The 23882-nt window shown below is 38.3% G+C and overlaps 1 protein-coding gene and 1 pseudogene across 6 annotated transcripts in view; one reads left to right on the top strand and one right to left on the bottom strand.

The window, feature by feature from the left end:
- Window positions 1–14389, bottom strand: part of VWA5A (von Willebrand factor A domain containing 5A) — a 29782-nt gene extending 15393 nt beyond the window's left edge. For 2 of the 6 annotated variants that reach the window (XM_019747422.2, XM_074321938.1), the window contains exons 1-10: window positions 14327–14389; window positions 11588–11645; window positions 11262–11464; window positions 10721–10943; window positions 10424–10599; window positions 10019–10133; window positions 6218–6387; window positions 5873–5961; window positions 5535–5679; window positions 5007–5086 (exon numbers count right to left, since the gene is read on the bottom strand). In XM_019747422.2, coding sequence (XP_019602981.2) covers window positions 5007–5086; window positions 5535–5679; window positions 5873–5961; window positions 6218–6387; window positions 10019–10133; window positions 10424–10599; window positions 10721–10943; window positions 11262–11464; window positions 11588–11630 — 1244 coding nt within the window. In that variant the 5' untranslated portion in view covers window positions 11631–11645; window positions 14327–14389. Of the gene's footprint in view, window positions 1–5006; window positions 5087–5534; window positions 5680–5872; window positions 5962–6217; window positions 6388–10018; window positions 10134–10423; window positions 10600–10720; window positions 10944–11261; window positions 11465–11587; window positions 11646–13289; window positions 13337–14326 lie in introns of all 6 variants that reach the window. The other 4 variants (XM_019747426.2, XM_019747421.2, XM_019747423.2 and 1 more) reach the window with 4 other exon arrangements.
- A 7961-nt stretch (window positions 14390–22350) lies between these two features.
- On the top strand, window positions 22351–23274 carry LOC141569173 (putative olfactory receptor 10D4; annotated as a pseudogene).
- The last annotated feature ends 608 nt before the right edge of the window (window positions 23275–23882 follow it).

The raw sequence follows: 23882 nt of genomic DNA, 5'->3' as shown, positions 1-23882 counted from the left end.
GGTCAACATAAATTTAATAAGCTATCATAATCAATTTCTATGTAGAAATAAACATCTAGTAAATAAAATGTTTAAAAATACTATTTAAAATAACATCAAACACCTAAGAAAAAAATCTAATGAAAAACTCATGAAGACCTCTACACAGAGAATTATAAAACATTGTAATTTATCTGATAAGGAAAAAATCCTAACAATCCAATTAAAATTTGGGTAGAAGACCTAAATAGACATTTCTCCAAACAGGACATACACATGGCCAACAGACATAAGAAAAGATGCTCAATGTCACTAATCATTGGAGAAATGCAGATTAAAACCACAGAAATATCACCTCACACCTGCCAGAATGGTCATCATCAACACATCAGTAAGTGTTGGCAAGGGTGAGGAGAAAAGGGAATCCTCGTGCACTGTTGGTGACATTGCAAATTGGTGCAGCCACTACGGAAAACAGTATGGAGGTTCCTCAAAAAATTAAAAACAGAACTACCTTCTGACCCAGCAATTCCACTTCTGAGTAGTTATCCAAAGAAATCCAAAACACTAATTCTAAAAGATATATGCACTCCTATGTTCACTGCAGCACTATTTACAATAGCCAACATATGGAAGCAACTCAAGTGTCTATCAATAGATGATTAGCTAAAGAAGAGGTGATACATATATACAATGGAATATTACTCAGCCATAAAAGGAATGAAACCTTACCATTTGCGACAACGTGGATGAACCTGGAAGGTATTATGCTAAGTGAAATAAGTCAGACAGAGGACAAAACAGAAACAGACTCATAGATGCAGAGAACAAGCTGTTGGTTGCCAGATGGGAGGGGAAATGGGGGGACAGGGTGAAAAAGGTAAAAAGATTAACTACAAGTTGGTAATTACAAAATAGTCATGGGGATATAAAGTAAAGCCTAAGGAATATAGTCAATAATATGATAATAACTATGTATAATGTCAGGTGGATATTAGACTAGTCAGGGGGACTACTTCATAAATTTTGTAAATGTCTAACCACTATGCTGTACTGTACAACTGAAACTAATATAAAATAATATTGAATGTCAACTGTAATTGAAAAGCTGAAAAACGGGGGGAAGAAGATCAAGGGGAATAAGAAGTTAGAAGTTCAAATTTCCAGGTATAAAACAACTGAGTCATGGGATGTAATGCACAGCATAGGGAATATAGTCGATAATATTGTGATAGCTGGTACAGTGTCAGATGGTTGCTGGACTTATGGGGATCACTTCTTCATATATATAAATGGTAAATAACTATGGTGCACACCTGAAACTAATACAATATTGCATGTTAGTTATATTTTAATAAAAATCTTTTTTAAGATGTTGCAGAAAGATTTTATGTGTATTGTTAGATTAAGGAAATGAATAAATGTACTGATTTTGTGGGAAGCCAGGATTCTCACCATGGAGGAAAAAAAAACACAAATATGGAATAGGAGGAAAAAGAAAGTATGGGTATAAGTAAAAATTTGTGTTTTTCTTAATCATTTGCTAGGTCTGTCTGCTGAAAATGCCTAGAATAATAACAGGCCAGTAGCAAAGAGTTACACCTAATATGCAAATATTAACTTCTATTTATCATTTTCACTAAAAGGAACAAGGCTTCTTATAGAAATAGCTGGCTACAAGAAAGAGAAAGTACATGTGAGTCTGAAACACTTTTTTTTTTTTTTTTAAGAAAGAAAAGAAATATTCATAAACCAAAGAGACATGTGAAAAAGACATAGGAGCAAGTTAAAAGGGGTTCCCACTGGCCAAATCGGGAACTTCTGAAAACCTAAATGAATGATGAGAGTAACGAATCTCAAAGAATTGGGAGGTAATTAAAGAATTCAAACGTACATATTGACAAAACAAAGGAAAAGAGGGAAGCAGGAAGGAGGGGACAGAGCTAACTTCTTTACAGTAGGATGTCAACTAATAAATATGGAAAAGTTAACAGAATTGAAAAATCACCATTTTATAACCACTGATAGTAATAGCACTCAGGCAATAATCATCAGTGAATGCTAAAACTCCTGAGTAAATATTTGTTGAAAACAAGATGTTTATAATATTTCAAAGTTATCAGATACCACCTTGAACTGGTCACACTTAATACCAGGCCCAGTTACTTTGGGGCTATTTCTTCCAAATATATTTAATATTAATCTAAACATGAATTTTAAAAAATCAAACATAAATTGAGATTCTATAAAAATAACTAGCTAGTACTCTTTCAAAAATGTCAGTGTCATGAAAAATAATGAAAAACTAGAAATTATCCCAGAGAAAACTAAAGAAATATAACAATGAAATAAAATACTTGTTTCTGGAACAAAACCAAATCAAACAAAGATAAATCTATAAAGGACATTATTAGAAAAATTGGCAAATATGGCCTATATTTAGATAATGTTGTTATCTCAACATTAAATATACTGAATTTTGAACTTTTATTATGGTTATTTATCAGGATGCCCTGTTTTCAGATGAGTGCATAATTATTTGCATATGAAGGGTTTAAATATCTGTAACTTACTCTCAAACAGTTCGGATAAAAAATAATAGGTGAAGCAAATGTATTAAAATGCTGATAAGTAGCAGACCTGAGTGACAGGTACATGAGGGTCTACTGTTCTGTTCTTACAACTTCTCTAGAGGTTTAAAAGTTTTAAATAAAACATTGGAAACACACACTTAGAAGAATCAAGAAAAACCTAAATAAATGGAAGGATGTACCATTTAAATAAACTGGCTACTAAATAGAGTAAATACTCAATTCTCCCAAAACTGATCTATAAAGGCAATTCTAATCAACATTCCAATAGTTTTCCTTTTTTTGGTAAAAACTGACAAGCTAATTTTAAAATACAAACACAAAGTTTCAAGAATAGATAAGACAATCTTTAAAAAGAACAAAATAGAGGTCCTATTCTATGGGAAATTAAGATTTATCCGAAAGCTCATTAATTTATATAATGTAGTCCTGGCACATGTCTAGATACATAGACCAATGGAAAGGAACAGAGGATCCAAAAATATCCACACATGTGTAAATGCTTATTTGTGACAAAAACGGCACTGCATATCAGTGAGGAAAGGAAAAGCTTTTCAATAAATGATGCAGGGTCAATTTCATATCCACATGAAAAAAAATGAAACCTGACCCCTACCTCACACAATGCACAAAAATGAATTATAGGTGAACTGTAGATCTAATTGTAAAAAAAAAAAAAAAAAAAAATATATATATATATATATATATATATATATATATATATATATATTTCTAGAAAATAACACAAGGAAATAGCTTCATGACATGGAGGAGGGAAAGTCTTTTTAACAGGATACAAAAAACACTAACCATAAAGAAAAACACTACAAAATTAAACTATATTAAAACGAAGAACAACTATTAATAAACAAAATACTGTTTTAAGAGTGGAAAAAGTAAAAAATAGGTTTCTAGGAAACATTAACATAGTGCTTATATTTAGACTACAGAATGAACTACAGATCTGTTGAAAAAAAGAGAGAAACATAAAAGAGACTTGAAGGTACTTCACAAAAGAGGACATCCAAGTGGTCAATAAATATAAAAAGGTGCTTCACTTCTTAGTCACCAAGAAAATGCAAGTTAAAATCTTAATGAGATACCACTACACACCCAATAAATTAAAATTTAAGAACACAAACAATGCCAAATTTTGGATAGAGAATGCTGGTGTGAATGAAGTTAATACAATAACTTGGAAAACTGCATTACCAATAAATTCCACAACTATGTCAACTCAAAGAAATGTGTGTATGGGTACATGTGAAAATAAACATGTATACATGCATATATATGTGCACAGGAGTGTGTGTGCACAAAAAATACATGTATAAGAATGCAAGGATGTTCATAAAAGCATTATTTTTTAACAGCTAAACCAAAGTCCATCAACAGCAGAATCAATAAATCAATTATAGTTTAATCATCCTATGGAATACTATACACCAATGAAAATTATGATTCTGTACAAAATATGGATGAATCTCAACAAACTGCTGAAAGAAGCAAGATACATAGAAACAAAAACATATTGTATAACATTTACTTTTGTTAAAAAGTAAGCAAAAATAATCCATGGTGTCCAAAATTACTTAGATTAGAACTTTTTCCCACTTCCCTTTTAGTGAGGTCTTTTCATATATTTGTATAAACTGTAAAATTTTAACAAAAACTGATTTAAAAATAATTCTTAAATCCATATACAAAGGATTGGTATTTTTACAAAAATGAAAAATATATATATATAATAAATAAGTTTGAATAACTGCAATTATAAAATCATGCTCTTTTCAAAGGCAAAAAGCATTCTTTTCAGTTATCCATATACTATGTTCACTTAGTATTACTTTGAAATTGTAAGATACACAGAAACAAAAACATACTATATAACATTTACTTTTATTAAAAAGTTAGCAAAAATAATCCATGGTGTTATAACTCAGGAAAGCTGTCTCCTTTGGAAAGGAAAAAATGGGTAGTAATTAAATTTGGGATGTTACAGAAAAGGGGAGAGATAAAGAGGTACTGGTATCATTCCAATTCTTGACCTATGTGGTGATTACAATGTGTGTTCACGCTGATAATTCATCCAACTGCAAACTTACGATTTGTGTAGCTTTCTGTGTTTTACTTCAATAAAAATGTTTATACTAAGAAAAAAAGTCTTACTATTCAATACTTTTTTCCATTGTGTTTTAGAAAGAGTAAGGGACTATGATATTATTGTGTTATTGATGTTATTTAGAAAACTGAAAATTATTTTTATTTTTTAGTAGAAAAGGAAAAATAATATAGAAAAAAATTGTCAGGTGGTAAAACTAAAATTCTTGAATCATTCTGTCCTCTGAGAGGAATGTCAACACTGGTATCATGTGGCACTAGGTTACATGTGGTACTACTTGCGTCAGTCACCCACAAATGACATTTGCTTCATACCTGTGCCTCAGATTGTTGCTCTTAACTTCTTTAATTACACTAAATGTATCAGTAACTTCTCCATCTGTGAAGACAAAAAGCTGAAGAAAGAAGACATTCATCAAGTCTCTATGAAGCTTGTTTTTAAAATACCAGAATTTGCCCTTGAATAACCCAACTATTTCACTCCAGAGACTCTGATGCCTTTTAAGACAGGCATGAGATCCCTAATGGTCCGCTGTCACTTGGACCATTTTCTCACACGGTTTGTTCAGAACGCTGGGAATTTCCACCATCTTCCCCTATGAGTTTCACCTAAGGCTACTGTGGCAGTCCATAAAAGCATTTCCATCATCCATAGACTATAGCATAGAGCTAAGGAAGAGGAATTCTATTGATGCCTCTTGTCTTTTTCTCTTTACTGCATGATAGATGACTCTGAATTACGTACCGTATTTCAACAATCCTACAGTGAAGCTCAGGGCGATGGATTCTTGAACAGAGATTCATTCTCTTGGTCCCTTCTGTTAGCTTTGTTCTGATTCTTACCTGTAGGGGGTGGCCTGGGATGGAAGGTCCACTGTAAATGTTCTTGAGTGGTGTCAAGATTTCCGTGCCCCCTAGATCAGCCTTCATAACTTTAAGTTTCCTCAGTGCCTCCTCCATGGTACGCTGAGAGTACTTCACACTACGCCTAAGAAAAACAAACACATCTAGTGACATAGGTACTTGACATTGTCCAGCATTGAGTCCCTCCACTGAGATACCGCCACTGTAAACACCTCACCTGAAATCCCAAATGCTAAAATCAACTCTACAGTAACCCCTTTAACTTCTTTTTTTAGAGTTATCTTTTTGAACTCTCTATGACCTTTCTAGAAACTTACTTAAAAAATGCCTCATAGCAAGATCCAAATCCATACACATTGAAATAACAGCCTATAGGCAAACTCTTCAGCAACAACATCAGTGTTTCCTGAAGGAAGAGAGTATGAGATGGTGAGAGAGGATACTGTCAGACACATAGACCCTGCCAATATAATTCCTGACGGTATGGGCCTTCACCCCCATCACGCCTCCAGGCCCTTATATTTCAATGCTAGCCTCAGAGTGGTCATGTTAACTGTAGTTCAGATGAAACAGACCCAAAGTTCCAGCGGGGCCCTAATTTAACCCCTAAGATTCATCTTCACTTGAGGATGTGACCAGAAAAAGAAAAGAACTAGTTTTACCTTGGCTGCCTCTATGCGCAGCTGAGATTTATCCTGTTTACTCATTGGGCCCCCCATACTTCCTGAGCGGTCCATGAGGAAGACAAATTCTCCACAGGTAATTGGTGGCTGAGCTTCTGGAATATTCGGGTAGAAACTCACCATTGCACACGGATCTCCCATCAAACAGTCTACTCAGAAAGGATAAGGACACTGTAAGGTTAACAGGAACTCAAGAATACATACTAAAGACCCCAAGAATCAATTGCAGTGATTTACATAGGAAGCTGAGAAAACTCAAATCTAAAACACTGCTTGATCTTTATACTATATCTGCTGGGAAAGGGTTTGAGGTGAGTTGTAAGCATCAAAGATACAGAAGCAGAATAGATATGAAAAAAAAAAAAAAGACAGTAGAGGTCACCAGGCACAAGCAATAAATAAAATACTATAATTGGATGCTAGTTTACTAGCAGCTATGCAAATGAGTGAAATACATTAAGTTAAAATGTTCCAGCATTTGTCAGAAAAATCAAGCTAGTATACTATTTACAGAGACACACTCTCTTCAAATCAAATCAATGGGAAATTTCTCACATGGGTCCTTGTTTAAGTCTTTAATTACAGCTTTGAAAAAATGATGCTCATATGGACAATTCTTATGTTGACAATTTACAAGTGCTGAGAATATGAGTGTCGTGCACACCAAGAAAAGTATATCTGCTTTGGTTATGAAGTCCTTACTGATACTCTCCCAAACCAAGAAAGAGAAGCACTGCAATGTGTGCTGGAACTCTAATAGCATCATCCAAACAATAGTATCGAGGAAACTATGGGAGCCGGCCTATGTCACCAAGTTGTCAAACACAAAACTGATTTTTATTTTGCACAGCAAATCAAAAGTGATGCAGGAATTGAAATGTTAGTATTAAGAGAGAGATGTAATGAGCATGGCTGGTTTATATCAATTGTAGTTTAACAGTTCAGAGACTATTCATATAAGAAGACATAGAATCTAATTCCAATATCCTATTTTTATAGTGATTCCAGGATTATAGGTTTAAATTCTCAGTAACGCTGGGATTCAGTGTGACTACAGGACCTGGCTCAGTTTACTCTCTTACCCATGGTATACCCCCAACAACCAAACTGCTTCCAAATAAAATGGGTGAGGTTCAGCAAATACTTGATAGCACCTTGGTTCAAAAATAACTTTTACACAATCCAGATTTCTGGACATATGGTAGATGTGTAGCTTTTTTTAACGGGCAAGGTAGATTCCTTTCCATTCTGAGAGATAACTGGATATAGTTGGACTGGCACTATAGTGATATGTGAGAAGAGTTGCCATGAGAATGAAATGAGGTGATATATCTAAACTGTTTAGAACAATGCCAGATACACAGTAAGCACTATACATGTGTTATCGACTATAATTCTTTTGGCTTGGCTCAAATTATTTTCAACTCCACAAGTCTCTGCTCCCTCATTTTTAAATGAGGCATTTCAAACCCTCACTCTTCTGCTTGCTAGCTTCAGGCTCCTCATCTAAAGAATCAAGGTAGTAATATCTACCTCCAGATTATTTTAAGGATTAAGTGACATAATACACTTAAGGAACTCAATCTAGAGCTTAACGCAGATTAATCTCTTTATAATTATTTTATAAAATTCTTTATACATTTTGTTTTTATATAACCATTTCTATTAAATTATAAATATATATTTTCTAAAAAGTGACATTCTTAACATGGTAAGTACATTCTAAGGTTTTAAAAAGTCTATTTTGCATTTTCGGCATGTAATGGTATGCTTCATTTAGCATAACTCTAAATGGTTTTAGTGACCCAAGCTGCCAGTTGTCATTTACTTCTTTGTATAGATGGGAACAGCAAGTCATCCTGACCAAACACATGCCAGAAAAGCAAGATTTGAGCAGCCCTGAAGGCGATTCACAAGACTCATAAAGTCCCCCTATGGCCTACAGAGCTGGTCATAAGGAACAGATGAAGAAATCTGCAAAGGGGCCAATGGAACTTCTTGGAAGGAAAGGGATTGAGATCTCAATCATTACCTTTTAAGATCCAACATTTAAAATCTTTCTCTGGTGGATTAAAACAATCCTGACCGAAAACCAGATCACTATTGTGGGAGTATTTCATGGGCACCCAAGGAGGAACTTGACAAAAGGAAAGGACAAAACCAGGTAACTAATGTACAAAGAGCTTCCACGGAGCTTCATGAAAGAAGAACTGGAGCAAATTTGGTTGAGGTTGGGAGCCCCCTCTAAGAGGTGTAGCATGGACAGCTGTCCCTAAGCAAAAATGGTTGAACAAGTGAGTGCAAACTAACGAGTTCCAATCCCTGAGCTCAAGTGTGAAGCTACCTTTGCCAAGCGTGAACAATGAGAAAGACGGCCCACTGAAGACCAGCTACAGGGAACTGTCTTTATAGCAGTTGCAGTTATAGAAGAAGTAAGAGCCTAACCCAAGACATAGCATTTTGACTATTATTGTCCACAAGGACGCTTCCATTCCACAAATGTGGAAAATGCTTCAGAAGTGGGAGTCTGTCTCCAGTTATGCTTCATGGTCCCTGCAATCCAAGGGCATGGCAGTCCAGGAAGGCCCCAAGATAGCGACAGATTGCAAGGGTTACACTAGTTATAATTATTAGGAAAAGTATACATATGTTAAGGAAATTTTAGAAAATAAGAGAAATTAAAGAAATTAAAAAATTAACTTATTAAGAAACTAAAGTTAGTCTTAGAAATTAAGAAACTAGGGTAAGACAAAAGCTCTGGAGATGGATGGTGGCGATGGTTACACAAAAAGGTGAATGTACATAAGGCAACAGAACCATATACTTAAAAAGTTATAATAAATTTTACCACAAAAAGAAAAGACAGAAAAAGAACCCCAGGTGAGATTACACGTTGTTGTGATTAATCAATCAATAAAATATATTTATTAGATAAAAAAATTAAGAAAGGAAACTTAGTCTTAATCTAATCACAATGACTACTTGCATATTTTCTATGGTTTAAACGTTTTTCTTAATGCAGATTATTTTTTATAATAATCTGTATAACTAAATTTTCTTTAACTTAACATTCTTTTGAAGCCTTTTTCCCATATTATTTAATCTGTCAATATACATTATTTTCATAGCTGCATAATAACTCATCAAGTATATCTAGCACAGTGAATTTAGATATTGCAAGACATTTTGATTGCTGACTAATCTTTGATATTATTAAAATGGCAGAGGATATTTCAGTGCATAATTTTACTTATAGTTAAATTTATTTCATTAGGTAACCTTCTCAACATTAGAATTACCAAAATGAACAATTATTTTGACACATATGGCCAAATTTCTTCTCAGAAGTTTGATACCAAATTGTTTTTCTTCAAGCAATCTCGGTATGAGAGTGCCAAATTTACCTCACCGTTTAAAGCATGAAGCATTAGATTTAGAAACCTTTAAAAATTTGACAAGTGAAAATGTTACATCACTTTTTAAATTTTATTTTTATTTGCTCTTATAGAGACTGATCACTGTCATATGTTTTAAATTATCTGTTTCCTCTTGTGAATTATTTGTTCATATCCTTTGTCCAATTATCACTGATTCACTTAAATTTGCCTATAAGACATAGTCACCTGATATTCATTGACCTGAACTATTTTTCCATGCCAAAGCTATTTCAGTTTTTTACCTACTACTGAATAGAAGGAAAGAAAAGTGAAGGTAATTTGAGGGTAATTCCAAAACAGGAGAAATCCCTTATAAGTAACTACAAAGGGAGAAAGAAAATACCTGGCTCCGTTGTAGGTTTCCCCATCTCCACAGCTACACTGGGGGTGTGTACCTCATTGTAGTAAATTAGGAGTTCCACATCTCGATCAAACTTGTGTCCATCAGCCAAGGAAGTCTGAGTTGGGAACAGGCAAAGAAGCCATGTTAGCATTATCAGTGATTGCTACTTGGGGCTGAGGTCAGAGCTGAGGACTACAGGCTTCTTCCATGAGCGAGCACAGTCAGGAGCAGGGGTAAGAATGGAGATGAGATTCTGGAGATTGAATGGGGATAAAGAAGGAGCAGTGTGATTCCCTCTGGGGTGATAGGGAAAAGTAAGGAACATTTAGGAAACACATAGTAAACAATCAAATTAGGACCTAAGAATAGGGGTGCTGGCAACAACAGTGTTGTCTTAGTAATTACCTGAGCAGATGTCTTATCCTCTCCAAGGTACTCAATGGGACTCAAGGGGCAGTTGCATTGGATTCTCTGGATGCCATGCTGGGAACTGATGGTGGCAACCATGCTGAGTGTGTAGGGCAGGTCCTCCAATGGGACTACAGGAGTCTTCATTTTAAGGCAACTGTCCTCAGGCCATCCTACAAAAAGTTACCTTAGTTGTGTTTTCCCTTCCCATACTTTTTAAAACCCCTACAACTTTGTAGGGATTTCCCCAGTTGTGTCACCCACCACTGTTATTCAAAGAGAGCAGATACTCACCAGAGAGTTGGTACCGAGGATTCAGAATAGCTGGGAGCACATAGCGCAGGGCGCCATCTGCTTCCAGGGGCAGCTCCTGCACGTACTTCAGGGTGAGTGCCGCCTTCGACCCAGGATGGAGGTTCCCCACATTACAACAGAAGACATCCCTGGAGCTCTTGTCCTCCTCCAATAGGAAGGCTTGGTGGCCCTGGCTGATAGCATTCTCATAGTTGCCGTGGGCCTAGGGAGAACAGAGAAAGGAAGGTGGTGTCAAAGGTGACAGGGCTGACAAAGAGACGAGTGGTACAGAAAACAAAGACTGGTGAGGAGGGACTATGATTTGTCTTGCCAAGTTCACAGCTATACTTTGAGTGCTTCGTTGATTTTTCCCTCCAAATGCTTTGAGGAAAATCGCAGCTAGAGAGGAGTGGAGGGAAAAGCTGATATAGTGACATATACTCAATATCAGTATATCTCTGAAGTTGCATTTGCTAGAGATCCTAAAGAGTATTCATTAAGGAAATAAAAAGGGAGGAGATAATGTACTCATCCCTAATACCTTCATCTTGTCCTGTAATTCTGCCATAATTTTCTTCCCATCCACCACGGCCTCGAAACTATAGACCGCTGAGTCTTCATCCATGGGGAATACAAAGAAGGCCTCCAAAGGAGTTTTCTCCACATTCTCATAATTTAAGGTAGCAGACACACCAGCCACAAACTCACAAATGGACAAGGTCACAGAGATGCTCTTCAGTGGCACTGGAGATAGACCAAATTTCAAGAGTTCACCAAACTTTAATAGAATGCTGCCTGCAGGCCAGGCATTGTGCTAGGTATAAGTAAGTGTTTGAATGGCATGTGAAAGTCACGAATCAGGCTCACCTGGTTCCTCCAGGCGGGTTAGTAGGCCACAGGGGCGCACCATGGCGACACAGGGCTACTATGGAAAAGACACATCATGAACAGAGTGACATGTGGGGGATTATCTATTCAAATACCATTACCTTATGTGCTTGTCTCCAGCATAAAAATATAGTCACAGGGTTAATGATGGAGCTAGGGAGGAGAAAAAAGCTGAAAAGGGGCCAAAGGTACCAATAGTAAGGCTCCTTCTAAATGCCAGACCCAAGTGGGGAAGCTCACCAAGTATCCACTAAACAGGAAATCTCTGAAACACCCTAAGGCTGGTTCAAACACCAGCTCCACTTTTTCAAAAGCGTATTTAATATACCACTCCTTAGGTATATTCAATAAGTAATTAATGTAATTCCTCTGAAATTCTGTATGCTTTCTAAAATGAAAACCATAATACCTATATATTGTGTATGCATATGTGAATTAATATATATGAAGTACCTAGAATGGTGCCTGACCAATAGGAAGCACTTAATGATGATGGACATTAGTATTGTTCTTGTTATTGTTACTGGTGTTAAACAGGCCTTTGCTATTACTTTGGGTCCTGCTAATAGTAGAGACTTGCACATACGAAGTTGCAAAATGGACCCCTGCAATTTGGATCACTTACTTTGCGACTTTTCTTTGGGGCTCATAATCAAAACTACTGCTTGTTTTCTCTGTCCAAGATATTAATATATCACATATGCAACATGTCTTCTATTTTAAATCAGACCATCCTAAACATACCTTCCGAATTTTATTATAATCGTAGACAAACATTTCATGTAATATGGCAACAAAGGGATACATTTATGTACCTAGATTATGATTTGCATTGTGATTCATTTATTCAGAGAATCTACAGGTGGATCTGGTCCTAGTGATTGGCCCGAATACCACTGGAAGCTGCCCTCCAACCTTTCTGAACCGAGTCATCTGTGAGCTTGCTTCTCCCTGTTCTGTCAAAGGGAGACCTGAGCTGCAATGGCCAGCACCAATAAGGGGGATTTTCACTGAAAATACACTTTAATGAGCTAAATGGAATTGCCTGGTGCACAGAGAATGCCCATGAAAAGTGAAACTACTGTGTTTATCCAGAGTCTCAGAGGCAAATGAGTCACTGGGAACCTCAACCTTCACTCAGGAAACTAACGCCCAGAAAAACATACTGGCTCTTGAGAAAGGTAATTTTCCTTCCTAGAATGACTTGACAGGACTATTTACAGGTCCTCTGTGCCTATAAATCCCAATCACCATGTAAAACACACCCTACTCCAACCCAGAACAATGGCCATGTTGCTCACCCATCTGACAGCAATGGTGTTTCTCATACATCATGCTCCACCCCCACAAATCAGCACCAATAAATCAGGCTTTTTGTTCTGTGTCTGTTTTCATTTTGAGGAATTGGATAAAAACACATGGTGGCAAAATGGCTCACACTTAACAGAAATAGAGGGCAGAAGGGATTGTGGAAAGAGGGGTGGATGCTCAGGAAAAGGGTTTCCATGCAGACACTTGATTGGGGTAAGTTCTCTGGCAAAACAGGTTGAAGCTAGGGGAGGGAACACTTTCTAATAACACCAGCAGGGAGCTTAAAGCAAGAGAAAGACATGGCACACAAGGGTACAAAAGCTGAAGAAACTGTCAGGCAACCAAATCTGTAAGGCTCGGTAGGACTCACCAAGGGAGGTGACTTTCAGGTGAAGAGACAGAAGCAGAGGGTGTCTCCTACAAAGAAACGGTTCTCTCCTGATTTTAACCCTAGAACAAAGGGCTCATTGAAGGAAATGTGCTGTTCTGCACCCAGTACAAACTATGCTGGGTCAGAATTAGTTCTCCCTCCCTCAGGATGGCACTGCAGAAATGTACCCAGCAACAAGCAAGGCAGACTGACCATAGCAACTGACCAAGGTCAAAGCCTTGACTCTGAGGCGGCTGGGAGAACAGAGTGCGGCTCACTGAGCCAAGGGTCTTCCTGCGTGCTGGACCCGCAGGTTCCAAAGGGGCGCAGTGCGGTTCCCCCACCAGCCGGCAGAGGGCGGAGCGGGCCGCACTCGGTGGCCACACCCCGCCGCCTGTTGCGGGGACAAGCGGAGCACCGGAATCCAGCCGCAGAGGCGATACGGATACAGAGCGGGCCTTGGACAGAATCGGGGGTGATTTAACCTTTAATTTTTCAGTCCTAGATTTCCAGTATCCAAGTAGTAACTGAAGAGACCAGAATTGATCCCTTGAATGTCTGCATAGAAGGGCTTAGGGGCTCCAACCTGACTTGGGGATGAGGGGTGGGGTTGGGTAGGGGGAAAAGGGAGGCTTGAAGTTCCTTTTCAGCAGCACAAATTTACACAAAATTGAGGAAACGCTAATGGTCCCTATGAAAGAGGAAGGGAGGGAGGGAGGGAGGGAGAGAAGAGCAAAGTAAAAGAGAAGAAAAGTCAGAAGACGGTTCTTGAGATGATTCGGATATGGCTAAATCTCCCCTTCCAGCCTCGCCCCTCCCCAAGATTCCCCTGAACTGCCAAACCTGCGGAAATACCCAGGGGATCGCCCACCGGGACTAAATTGCTCCCCCACATACACATACACACACTTGGGTTTGCAGTCAAATAAGCCCCAACAGATTTGGAGACGAAGAAAGGGAGTCAGAGTGGGAGAGCTTTGGTCCTCCGGGGTGAAGGGGCGGGATGCGGCCCCAGCGCGGGCCTCCTGCTCACCTACCCTGTCCAGCAGTCCCGAGCCTCTGAGTCACTGCAAAGAGAAAACATCTGCCTGAAAATTTTCAGGAAGACCCGCCCCCTTCTAGGGACCGGTTATAAAGTAGCGACTACGTGACTAAGGGATCGGCGGGAAATTCTTAAACAAGTATTCTAACATTAGCTTTTCTCTGGATCAAAGGAACATTCTTCAACCCTGGAATGTTTGCTTTTTTTCCTTTGCCTGGTCTAGGCTAAGAGACAATCAGAGGGGAGGCAAAGGGAAAGGATTTTTTCAAGTGAAAATGCTGTAATAGTAACATCAACAATGATATCAAAAACTACATATTTCTGTAATAGACTTAATTACCAAGGGTTCACTGTGTACTAGGCCCTGCTAATAATACTGTGTGCTAGGCCCTGAACTTTATGGGCTTTATGTCATTGACTTTTCAACTCTAATTTGAGTCATTTGTTCCAGGATTGTATCCTCCCTACAAAATGGGGGCTGCGGTGGGGGGGCGCGATGAGGAGCCAGGACAGTGAGCACAGGAACCAAGTGCTGCAGTCATGAGTCATTATGGGTTTTTCATCAGGAGCTTAAATCAAGTTTTGGGGGGTGATAACACAAGTAACTGAGAATATCTGTGCTCATTTTCCTGGTTAAGAGATATTAGAAGTGAGGAAGTTCCCTATGTTTGTTCTACTTAAAAATATCCCATTAAATCTGAGACTTAAAGAAAGAGTCATATTGCTGTGGAGAATCCGTGTAGGGGAAAGAATCTGTGTATTGAAGACTCAGCCTGATTTTGGTCTCTGCAATGTATTCATTGTGGCACATTTACTGTCTTTGATTGTGTTCTCTTATCTGTAAAATGGGGATAATGACATACCTACCTTCCTGGGTGTTTTTAATAATCCAATGGATATTAATAGATGTGAAAGTGTGTGTGTGTGTGTGTGTGTATATATATACAGGCCGGGGGTGCCAAAAACATGTATATACATTTTAAGGGTTGTTAATACTTTGGTCAATGTTCCTCAAGCAGCAGTTCGCCATAATCAGAAGTGTCTGGACACTGATGGTAACCACTTTGAGCACCTCTTGTAATTGCAGAAGTCAAACGTGACTTGTACTCATCTTTCGTTATTGGTATATATTAATACAGTTTTTCCTTTCTTAAAATGTGTATACATTTTTTTGGCACCCTCTGTATGTATCTACACATGCGCACGTGCGCGCGCACACACACACACACACACACACACATATAGTAAAGCACAAAATAAGCACAGATTCTATTTTACCAGTATTAGGCTCTAAGACCATGTACTTTACATGTATCAAACTAATTGTGAGAGGGAATAATCCTTTTATCTTAATAGAAATTATGTCTGGTATTGTTTCTTGTGGTTGTAACTTCTTTCTGTTGGCTGAAGTATCTGGGCAACAACGAGGGGAAGTTGGAAAACTGAGTAAATTTCATTATCTGGTCCAGCTGGACGAAAGAGGTTAGAACTAGAAGTCTGCCACAGACCAGACATGGCAGCTTGGTTGGAAAGAACTGAATCAGGAAACATACACATGATGTTGGTTGTTGGAAGGGCTACTGAACTTGGCACAATATATACTATTAAATAGTCCTTTATAGCTATTAAAAATATAAATGCATTTTATTTATCTACTTATTCATATTTTGTTTAAACACAATGAATAATTTCATTCTTTTCATGTAAACTATTTAATGAATCCAATGATCAAACTTCTGAAAGAGAAACATATAATTCATTCTTTTAGTCAACATACATGTATTGGGCTTCTACTATATGCAAGGCATTGTTCTGGACTTCGGCATTATGGAAATAACAAGACAAAAATGTTTACCCACCTTGACCATACTTTGCAGGGGGAGGAAATATTCAATAAACAAATAATAAACAAGAAAATATCCAGTAGTGAAAGTGCTTAAAGGAAACAAAACATGTGGTATAATAGAGAATGAATAGAGGCTAATTTAGATTAGGTACCTCAACCTGAAAGTCTGTCTTTGCAACTGAATGTTGCTAAGTATTGTCCAATGTTAGTTCTCAACTTCAGCCAAGTTTAGCCAACTCTATGGTCATTCTGAAGAAAGACATTTCCCAGCCTCCCTTAAAGCCAGGTGTGAACTTATGACTAAATTCTGGCCCAAGGGTTACAAGAAATGATGTTTGCAATACCACATCACACCCTTTCAAAGAAAAGAGTATAACCTCCCCTCCAATTTTCTTCATTCCTACTCACTAGTGGGCAATTTTGGACCATGAAGACTACGGTGATAACCCATAAGAATGGAGAAGCAACAAGATAGAAGGATCCTAAGACCCTGAGGCTTTCATAGAGTAGAACTGCTGTATTAGCACAGACTTTTACATGAGAAAGTACTGAATTTCTCTGTGAGTTACAATGGTTAATTGAATTAGGATTTGTGCTACACAACCCGTATCCTACCTAATACTGATTATGATCAATAAAAAGAGTAATTTTAAGAACACTATATTTTATTAATATGAAAAGCATATTCGCATAAAATGGAAAAGGATCTCTACATTATGAAAAACATATTCAATTCATTTCAGCACCCACCAATGTCACACATATGCCGTAAATATCCAGGGTGTCTTGACCATAGAAAGCCGCCCATTTTCATTGTGTTCTTCTGAGAGTCACTTCCCTTCTTGAAATAAAAACTATTTGTGTTGCCACATAGAATTCTTAACGCTGGTTTGGAACAGGCTTTCAATAAGTTGTTTTGCTCATCCTCTAATTTGCTGCTGTTCTCCACTACCTTTGTCATCATGGAGTTTCATTTAAGTCTTGTTTTGTTCATTGTCTCTGCTCTGATGTTTCCATAGCAATTCACCAAAGATTTCTTGTTATTCTTATCACACGTAACCCTTTATGTACTCTTAAAACTTATAAACCTTTAAATAAATAAATATACAAATACATTAAACTATTTGATTAGTAAATAAATGCATATAAATGAGGGTAGTTGTATACAAGACCAGACAACTAAGTTCACGAACTCATCCTAGGAAAAGTCCTACATACCTCATTGGTGAATATCACTACAGTCACTTACCAAGTACTCCCCTTGGGTGTCGCCATGCAGCAGCTTAACCTCACCATGCAACAGCTTAACCATTTTGTTTCCTTCTACCTGCCCCCAAAGAAAGGAGAGTCTATAAGATGGACCCTTTCAGGGACTTTGTTAAACCTTTGTGTTTGCACCTTGTGCCTCCCTGTTTGCTCCCAAAAAGATGACTGGACAGTCAATGACAGGTAAGATTCCTCACGGAAGGAAGAACTCAAGCCAGACTCAGTCAGCTGGGGACCAACAGGAGAACTCACAGGGTTCATGGAGGTGGGCACATCCCCCACCTTCCTCAGGCTAAGGAAAGCCTCAGCCTCTGTGGCTACATTCCTTCCCAGAATTGCAAGGGAAGTGATTCAACGAGGTGCTCTCCAACTATTCATATGCATATAGGCTTTTGTCCCTTGGGAAAGTTGAAACTTACAGTCCAGCTATCTGCAGGCAAGGGTGAGTGACTTAAATCGGTTTCCTATTATGATGTATAGGATTCACAGATCTCGAGATTGACAAGCTTTATCTCCTTTACTTCCCCACTGAACTAATAAAAGTTATTACACAGACCCGATTAGGCGCCACAGCCCAGACCTTGAGGCTGCTGGTCCCTTGGCCTCCGCACTTAAACACTATTCATGACTACTGTCTTTTCTTAACCTTGCGCCACCCTCCTCACTCCCCACAACTCTCTTTGTGCAGGGACGTGACACTTGGGAAGTTATTCATCAACACCAGAACATAGCTCACCCTTCAAAGCAATTTTGGAACTTTTATTCTAGAATGGCCATCAGAGCTGTCGTCGTATTACACTTGATGTCCTGAATGTCATCAAAATGTATTCCTTTCAATATTTCCTTTATCTTCGGGTAAAGAAAGACATCATTGGGGACCAGATCAGGTGAGTAGGGAGGGTGTTATAATACAGTTATTTGTTGACTGGCTAAAAACTCCCTCACAGACAGTGCCGTGTGAGCTGGTGCTTTGTCAGGATGCAAGAGCTATGAATTGTTGGTGAAAACTTCAGGTCACCTAACATTTTCACGCATCCTTTTCATCACTTCCAAATAATAAACTTTGTTAAGTGTACATACAGTTTGTACAAATTCATAATGAATAATCTCTCTGATATCAAAAGGTTAGTAACATCATTACAACAAGTTCACAAACTTAATTGTCAGATCTTATATACTCTTAGGTCTTGTGATTGCTATCCATTGTAGATATTGTAGGAAAAACTTCAAAAATAGCAAATGTCAGAAATTTATACAAGTCTTATAAGCAATTTTTTGCCTGACCTACTAGTGATAGCAGTTACAATTAATAGCCACCATTTTCTCATGACCACTGGTAACTTGCAAATTGTATGTTTGGAGAGATCACATGAAAACTGAGCCCAACAGAAACTTGCCATACATGGATGGGTAATAGATAAGATCAACCGAACAAAATGGTCTAGCTAATATATATTAAAAAGCCAATGCTAAGCATTTTACATGGTAAGACAAATAGCTTTAATTTCAGACAGGAATAATGACTATCATTACTGAGGAAAGAGTGAGGACAGGGAATATACATAATGGAGTCACTTTAACCAAGCTGCTAAAATTATTAAAATTATGAAATTTACATGACTGACGTCCCCCTCCTCTTCCGATACCTCATTGGAGCAGTTTTCCTGCAAACACAGCAGTTAGAAGCTTTCCCATCAAAACAGTGTTGAGCAATCACAGCTGTTAGGGACGGACCTCCCAGGTACCCCAGCCAGATTTCCTCCCCAACCCAGAGGCCTAACCCTATAAAACAAAGTGCCCGACCCTAGTAAGTGCTCAGTGTTTGGGAATAATCCTGCTGAGCTCACCGGCATAATAAAGCTGTGTTCTCCCTGAACTCTGCGTGTCACTTGAGTCTCTCGGTCCTCGCCGCTTTTCCGCAACAAGACCTCAATGATCCCTATCACAGGGTTCTCTGGTAAGTTGAGTGGAAAATGTGGCTTAACCAGAGTCGAAGTGAAGACTCTATCTCATCCTGGCTGAATTGGAGACGACGGGATCTCTAGCACAGGAACTGTCTGATTTAACCACTCAGTCACAGGAGGAAAAGCTGAAACAAGGAGAGAAAGGTGGAATGGCTTTCTTCTCCCTCTGTTGCTCCTAACTCATCACCCTTTCTCTGTCCCTTATTGAAAACCTAGATCAAGCACACTATTCTATCATTTAGTTTTTTTGTATAACATTTACTATCAAGTATGCAGTGTGTATGCATTGCAAGTCTTTTTGAACAAATGTTATTCTTTAATAAATGAAATCTCCTAAAAGGTGAAATGCTTTTTTGTGTCACACACACACACACACACACACACACACACAGTCTGACAATTAAGTTCGCGAACTTGCCACCGCTTAGAGCAAATAATGAATATTAAATTTCTTGTTAAACTGGGCAATAGTGGAAGTAAAATCAGGGAGATGTTAGTCCACGTTTATGGGGATAATGCCATTAAAAAAGCGGCAGTATACAAATGGAATAAACATTTTTCTGAGGGGAGAAAATGTATCACTGATGAAGAGAGGTCAGGGTGGCCAGTAACGAGCAGAACTGACAAAAGCATTGCAAAAATTTGTCGAATTTTGAGTCAAAATCATCAGCTGACTATGAGAAGCATAGCAGACCAAGTAAACATCAATAGAGAAACAGTCAGGAAAATCTTAACTGAAAATCTTGGCATGAGAAAGGTGTGTGCAAAGAGGGTCCCAAGGGAGCTCACCGATGAACAAAAGCAAAAAAGAGTCAAAGTTTGCCAAGACCTTTTCAAGAGGCAAGACGATGTTTTGAGCCGTGTTATCACTGGTCATGAAACATGGGTGTACAATATGACCCTGAAACAAAGCATCAAAGTGTGCAGTGGAAGTCAGCCAATTCTCCATGACCAGAAAAGTTAAACACCAGTCCAAATCAAGAGTCAAAATTATGTTGTTAACCTTTTTTGATATCAGAGGGATTATTCATTATGAATTTGTACCAACTGTACAAACAGTTAACCAAGTTTACTATTTTTTTAAAGATTTTATTGGTCAAGGGGAACAGGACTTTATTGGGGAACAGTGTGTACTTCCAGGACTCTTTTCCAAGTCAAGTTGTTGTCCCTTCAATCCTAGTTGTGGAGGGCGCAGCTCAGCTCCAGGTCCAGTTACCGTTATTAGTTGCAGGGGGCGTAGCCCACCATCCCTTGCGGGAGTCAAGGAATCGAATGGGCAACCTTGTGGTTGAGAGCCCACTGGCCATGTGGGAATCGAACTGGCAGCCTTCACCATGAGGAGTACGGAGCTCCAACTGCCTGAGCCACCAGGCCAGCCCCCAAGTTTACGATTTTGAAGTGCTGAAAAGGCTGCATGAAAAAGTTAGACGAAAACGACCTGAACTTTTTGCCAACAATTTATGGCTCTTGCATCACGACAATGCAGCAGCTCACACGGCACTGTCTGTGAGGGAGTTTTTAGCCAGTCAACAAACAACTGTATTGGAACACCTTCTCACTAATCTGATCTGACCCCCAATGACTTCTTTCTTTACCCAAAGGTAAAGGAAATATTGAGAGGAAGACATTTTGATGACATTCAGGACATCAAGGGTAATACGACAACAGCTCTGATGGCCATTCCAGAAAAAGAGTTTCAAAATTGCTTTGAAGGGTAGACTAGGCACTGGCATTGGTGCATAGCTTTCCAAGGAGAGTATTTCAAAGATGACCATAGTGATATTCAGCAATGAGGTATGTAGCACTTTTTCTGGGATGATTTTGCAACCTTAAGTGACTGACCTGTGTGTGTGTGTGTGTGTGTGTGTGTAGTAGCAGTAGTAGTAATAGTATGCAAGGCATCTAACTAAAAGCTTTAACAGATGCCAAGTGGTATAAGATAGATAACTTCAAATGGTAGCTTAGAATTATTTTTGGCTTCTCAGTATGTTTCTCTCCCCTTTCTCCTGGCAATAGGCTTTGCCCTACCCTTTGGAGAACTGCCCATCTCCATTTCACTGCACCCTGTGACCAAGCCAAGGAAATCAGATTTGAATCTGGAGCTCAGCCACACAGAAGCAAAGGCAGCAGAGGCTGAATCACCTTATGGCAGTGCCCTGAGGCTGCTCTATGCATTTTTACTGCTCAGACCCCTGAAGCTACCCTAGTTTCCACCCTCCCACAGGCCTAGGTTTTATTAATTTATTTAATTCTCTGAGCTACCCCAATTACTATTGCTTATAATAAGTCAATCCTGTTGGTACAGTATAGTAAAATAGCATAATTTATTAAAACAACACATACACATGAAAAAGTAATAAATATATAAATGTACATATATGAGTGATACATGTACCAAATTATTTTTTTAAATTATTACTCCACTGAAGTATACTTTACAAAGGAAATCATAAAAGATTTAAACTTTAAACAGTTTCCTCCTTTCTCTCCCTCTCTCTCTCCCTCTCTCTCTCTCTCTCTCTCTCTCTGTCTCTCTTTATTTTCTAAGGTCCAATTATACCAAGTAGTTAATTATTCTCTTGCTCAATAAGGTCGCTGGCTCAGAGGAATTAATGTCCAGAGGAAAACCGAGGTTATCTAAAAAGACCCTGTGTTTGGGAATGATTGCAGCCCCTGGAATTAGAGAGGAACTGCAATATGTAGTCTTCTCGGTGAGATTGTAATAGGGGCACCTGTAAATAGAAACTGTACTGCAGAGAGATATCCAGTATGGAGAAAAGCACGCAGATCAAGACATTTCTAGCAGGAAGCACTACTCTTTAAATAGCTAGATCATTTTCTCCTTTTCCATTTTGTTGATTTAAACACAGCTAATTTAAATACATATTAAATTTAACTGCAAATTTCTTTTCACAGACACAAAAAGTTGGTTCTTCCATAAAAATGAGAAATCACAAAATAATGACTGAATTCCTACTGCTGGGAATCCCTGAGACAGAAGGCGTAGAGCCCATCCATTTTCTCCTGTTCTCATCTTCATATTTATGTAATCTACTGGGAAATATCTTGTTCTTATACCTATCATCTCCTCCTCTCAGTTTCACACTCCTTTGTAATTTTTCTTGGGAAACCTCTCCATGTTTGACATGGGTTTCCCTTCAACACTGCTCCTGAGATACCTTTCAGGGCATAGTCAAGGTATCTCTTTTTCAGGGTTGTACTGCCCAACTCTTCTTCTATTATTTCCTGGGCTCTACTGAGTGTTTTCTGTACACATTTATGGCCTATGACCACTTGGTTGCCATGTGTTATCCTTTGAGATACATGGTCATCATGAACCACAAGGTCTGTTCCATCTTGACCACAGACACCTGGATGGCTGGCTGTGTCCACACCATTTTCCTGACCTCCCTTACTTTCCAGTTATCCTACTGTGGCTCTAATGAGGTAGACTATTACTTCTGTGACATACCTGCAGTCTTAGCTCTAGCCTGTGAAGATACATCTGTAACCCACAGGGTAGGTTTTACAAATGTTGGTTTTTTGTCTCTCAATTGCTTTTTTCTCATCCTTGTTTCTACACTCATATTGGGATCTTCATATTAAAAATTTACTCTGCAAATGCCAGTCAAAGAGCATTCTTCATCTGCAGTGCATACATCATTGCAAATTTCTGTGCCTATGGGCCAGTAATTATCACGTATTAACAGTCCAACCCCAGTGCCTTGCTTGGTGCTTTAATTCAGATATTGAATAATCTTGTAACCCCGTGCTGAATCACTGATTGATAGCCTGAGGAATAAGGGTGTAAAGTCAGCCCTGAGGAATGTATTTGCCAAGAAAGGCTTACCTCTGGGAAATAAATGAGAATCTCTAAAGATTTGCTGGACAAAATTTGATTCTCCATTTTAGGACAAATTCTTATCTGTAGTTTCCAAGGCATGTTGAAATTAATGATACTCTGAACATCACTAAATTTTAAAATACATGTTTGTTTTTATATTTCCCTATGTTTTAAAAATGAAATGTAATTAATGGAATCATTTAGCAGATTTTGAACTAATTCTTACGCTATATGGATTCTCTCCTAGCACCATCATTTTCCCTAAAACATTACTTAGTTCTTTAAATCTTTGAAAAAGTCAAAAGAACATATTTTCTTTCTTATAGTCTGTTAGAAGTACATTCATATATATCTACAGAGAAGGGAAAATAAAATTCAAGAAAGCTCAACTTAGTACAGACTATCAGAACTCAATACCCTTTCTTTTTGCAGAGTATAATCTCCAATTTTCTGTCAATCAACACCAAAACTCAGACTAATGTAAATTGTTGCCTTACAGCTGCCAGACCCTTTGTTCCCCGTGCCTTTCCCAGGATATCACAAGGGACAGCCTCAGCAAACTGAGTCCCAATGGAAAGATATCATTCACTCCCCTTCAATGGATGGTTTCAGAACAATGACTCCATCCCCT

This window comes from Rhinolophus sinicus, linkage group LG16 (genome assembly GCF_036562045.2).
Source record: "Rhinolophus sinicus isolate RSC01 linkage group LG16, ASM3656204v1, whole genome shotgun sequence".
NCBI lineage: Eukaryota > Metazoa > Chordata > Mammalia > Chiroptera > Rhinolophidae > Rhinolophus > Rhinolophus sinicus.
The sequence above is the reverse complement of the archived record's forward strand: the minus strand, read 5'-3'. Positions and strand labels throughout refer to the sequence as shown.